General features: G+C 64.6%; 1 protein-coding gene across 1 annotated transcript in view; it reads left to right on the forward strand.

The window, feature by feature from the left end:
* The window catches only part of cbarpa (CACN subunit beta associated regulatory protein a), a gene marked incomplete at both ends in the record, with an annotated part of 20,554 nt that extends 18,646 nt beyond the window's left edge, over window positions 1-1,908 (forward strand). Inside the window, 3 exon segments of the mRNA XM_080859297.1 lie at window positions 71-188; window positions 382-1,564; window positions 1,778-1,908. Of these exon segments, the coding sequence (XP_080715423.1) occupies window positions 71-188; window positions 382-1,564; window positions 1,778-1,908 (1,432 nt within the window).
* Window positions 1,909-3,612: the final 1,704 nt, after the last annotated feature.

Here is a 3,612-nt window from a genome sequence, read left to right on the forward strand (position 1 = left end):
CTCTCTCTCCCTCTCTCCCTCTCTCTCTCTCTCTCTCTCTCTCTTTCTCTCTCTCTCTCTCTGTCTGTAGGTTAGAGGTAGAGGTGGTGATAGAGCTCAGCTCGGGGTCAGAGCTCGTGGTGACCCCTGACCTCCCTGTGACCCTGGCTGTGATGTCACACCCCGTGGGGGAGGAGAATGGGCTGGACGTGGGACAGGAGGAGGAGGAGGAGGAGGAAGAGGAGGAGGAAGAGGAGGAGGAGGAAGGTGCGGTGGGAGGCACAGCAGGAGGCGCAGCAGGAGGAGGAGGTGGAGGAGGAGCCGGGGGCTGGGGGGGTCCGGGGGGGCTGCTGCATAGGAGGGCAGAGGGGCTAGGGGACGGTGGGGGGGGGGGGAGGGGAGACGCTGGAGCCGACGCCGTACCGGGACATCTGGAGCCTCCGCGCCTCCCTAGAGCAGTACGCCTCCTCCGACCTCAGCTCCAACGACCGCGACTCCACCCGCAGCGACGCCGACAGCCTCTCCTCCCTGGGGGGGGCCACCAAGGTGGGGGCCGCGGTGGGAGTGGGAGTGGGAGCAGGGGCGGCCGCCATGATGTTCCAGTCGCAGGACATCGACGAGGAGCTTCCGTACGACGAGCCTCTGGTGACGGAGATCAAGGAGGAGCAGGAGGAGGAGGAGGAGGAGGAGGACGATGATGAAGAGGAGGAACAACACCGAGAGAGGGGGAGGAGAGGAGGGGGGGACAGCGTGGACTCGGAGAGGGGGGGAAGCGACGGGGAGATGGGCAGCAGGAAGCTTCTACAGATGGACAGCGGCTACGCCTCCATGGACGCCCCCTGCCGCGCCCCCGAGGACCTGCGGCTGTTTGGCGGCGGGGGTGGTGGAGGAGGAGCGGGCAGCGCAGGAGGAGGAGCAGGAGGAGGAGGAGGAGGAGGGAAGACGGCCTCGGAGCGACGGCGCTACTTCACCAGCGCGGGGCGCAAGGGCACGGTGTGTGAGGAGAGCTTTGAGGCGCGCCTCCTGCAGGAGGAACCAGACGAGACGGAACTGGAGACGGAGAACCACGCGGACCCAGACCCAGACCCAGAGACGGAGACGGAGAAGCTCTCGATGGCGCCGCCCGTCGTCATCCCCAAAGAGCCCCGGCCCTCGCCCACCAAGTCCCCCCTGGCCCAGAAACCCCGGCTGTTCCGTCGCCGTGACTACAGCATCGACGAGCGCACGGAGGCGCTCTTTAACGAGTTCCTGCGTCACGACCCCCGCCTGGACCCCCGGCCCCCCCACCACCCTCGCTCGCGCTCCCGCCTGCACCTCCGCGCCCAGTGGCAGCGCACCAAGCAGCACAGCGACCCGGGCGGCTCCTCCGTCTCCACGCCGACCGCCCGCCTCTCCTCCCCCTCGCTGGAGCGCCTCCGCTGGGGCCCGCTGAGGAGGGGCGAGAGCGCCGGGTACCCGCTGGATGCGTCCATGACAACCACCACCGCCGCACGCCACCACCATCACCACCACCACCACCTCCACGGCCCGCTCCCGCGCATCGCCAGCGCGGCGGACGAGGAGAACAGCGAGGGGGGAGAGGAGGGCACAGAGGGGGGAGAGGAGGGCACAGAGGGGGGAGAGGAGGGCACAGAGGAGCCCCCAGCGGCCGGAGGGAGCGTGGAGGAGAAGGAGGACAACTGCAGCAACAACAACAGCAGCGGCGTCAGCGTCCAGGCCACAAGCACACACTCCCAGCTGGGAGAGGAGAGCCGGGAGGAGAGAGGAGGTCTGCCCGTCATCCTGCCTCCTGGCCCAGAGGAGCTGGTGGCAGACAAGATCGCTGCCAACCTGGAGGAGAGGCTGTACGGTGGCCTGCGAAGGACACACGGTGCCCAGGAGCAGGCAGTGGTTGTTTCCCACACAACTCCAGATGCCACCGCTGAGTAGAGATGCAGTCAGGGCTTACACACAGACTGAAGTAGGATTCCAGTTTGGATCGGGCTGGTGCTGGTTTAGAGATGAGGACTCGGGTTAGGGTGGACTGGTACACGCTGGACTGGCACCATCAACCCTAACCCCACCCTGCCAGTCTCTCCAGGACCCCTCACCCAGCAGCACCCCCTCAGACCTGGCGAGCGGAACCGCCCGCATGTGCTCCGCTGATAGAGGATGTATTCAGACCCAGGTCCAGCTCTAACCTGCATGTCTCCTCCTGAGCTGGCCCGAGTCAGGCCCGCGTCTGGGCCGTGTCAGGCCCGCGTCAGGCCCGCGTCTGGGCCGCGTCTGGGCCGCGTCTGGGCCGAGTCTGGGCCGCGTCTGGCCCGCGTCTGGCCCGCGTCTGGCTCCCAGTCTAACCCACTCCTGCACACAGCAGCTCCACACTGGATGGATTGTGAGGCCTGCTGCCCCGCGCCCTCGTCTGCCTCTGGACCCGCAGAGATGAGATGATCTCAGGTCAGCAGGAAGGCTCCAGGGCAGTGAGAGAGAGACGTCACCCCTCACAGGTCTCTCTGCGCTGAGGTGTGTGTGTGTGTGTGGGGGGGGGGGGGGGGGGGGTGATTGGGTCAGCAGGAAGGCTCCAGGGCAGTGAGAGAGAGACGTCACCCCTCACAGGTCTCTCTGCGCTGAGGTGTGTGTGTGTGTGTGTGGGGGGGGGGGGTGATTGGGTCAGCAGGAAGGCTCCAGGGCAGTGAGAGAGAGACGTCACCCCTCACAGGTCTCTCTGCGCTGAGGTCACTGTGACATCAGGTGCTGTGGAGTGGCTAAGGGGAGTAATGATCAAATGCTCCAGGAACCCACCCCTCCTCCCCCTAACCCCACCCCTCCTCCCCCTAACCCCACCCCTCCTCCCCCTAACCCCACCCCTCCTCCCACTAACCCCACCCCTCCTCCCACTAACCCCACCCCTCCTCCCCCTAACCCCACCCCAGAGAGCTGCCAGATCAGGGCCGGATCAGGGCCGGGTCCCACCCAGATTCAGCTGCTCCCTCGTCTCTCACCTTTCTCCATCATGAGAGAGACGTCACCCACCATCACCGGGACTGTGTGGGGACCAGTCTCCTGTGTGGGGATCAGTCTCCTGTGTGGGGATCAGTCTCCTGTGTGGGGATCAGTCTCCTGTGTGGGGATCAGTCTCCTGTGTGGGGATCAGTCTCCTGTGTGTGCTGTTCCCTCACTGGTCTCTCTGTGACATCAGGTGCTGTGGAGTGGCTAAGGGGAGTGATGATCAAATGCCCCAGGAACCCACCCCACCCCCTCCTCCCCAGGAGCCGGATCAGGGCCGGGTCCAGGCCGGGGCCTATCCAGAGTCACCTTTCTCCATCAGCTTCCAAAAAGAGAAAAGGAAGAAGAAAAACAAACAAAAACAAACCAAAACAATTGTAACCATGTACACTATGTAGAAACTCTCACACATCCCATCTCAGCCTGAAGGAGGAGGTCAGACTGTTCCCACCAGACATGTTCCATCTGGAGATACAGATGAGAGCGGAGTGGAGACGCAGCATCTTCAGGAACAAGGACAGGGGCACTCAGCTGGACATGTGTGTGTGTGTGTGTTGGGGGGGGGGGGGTATACCAAAGCCCCCTGTGGCTATCACAGTCTAAAGTACCCCTTGCAGCAGGAGTGGGATGTTGCTTCTTCCTCACAGA

The sequence above is a fragment of the Sprattus sprattus genome, assembly GCF_963457725.1.
Source record: "Sprattus sprattus genome assembly, chromosome: 20".
Taxonomy (NCBI): Eukaryota; Metazoa; Chordata; class Actinopteri; order Clupeiformes; family Clupeidae; genus Sprattus; species Sprattus sprattus.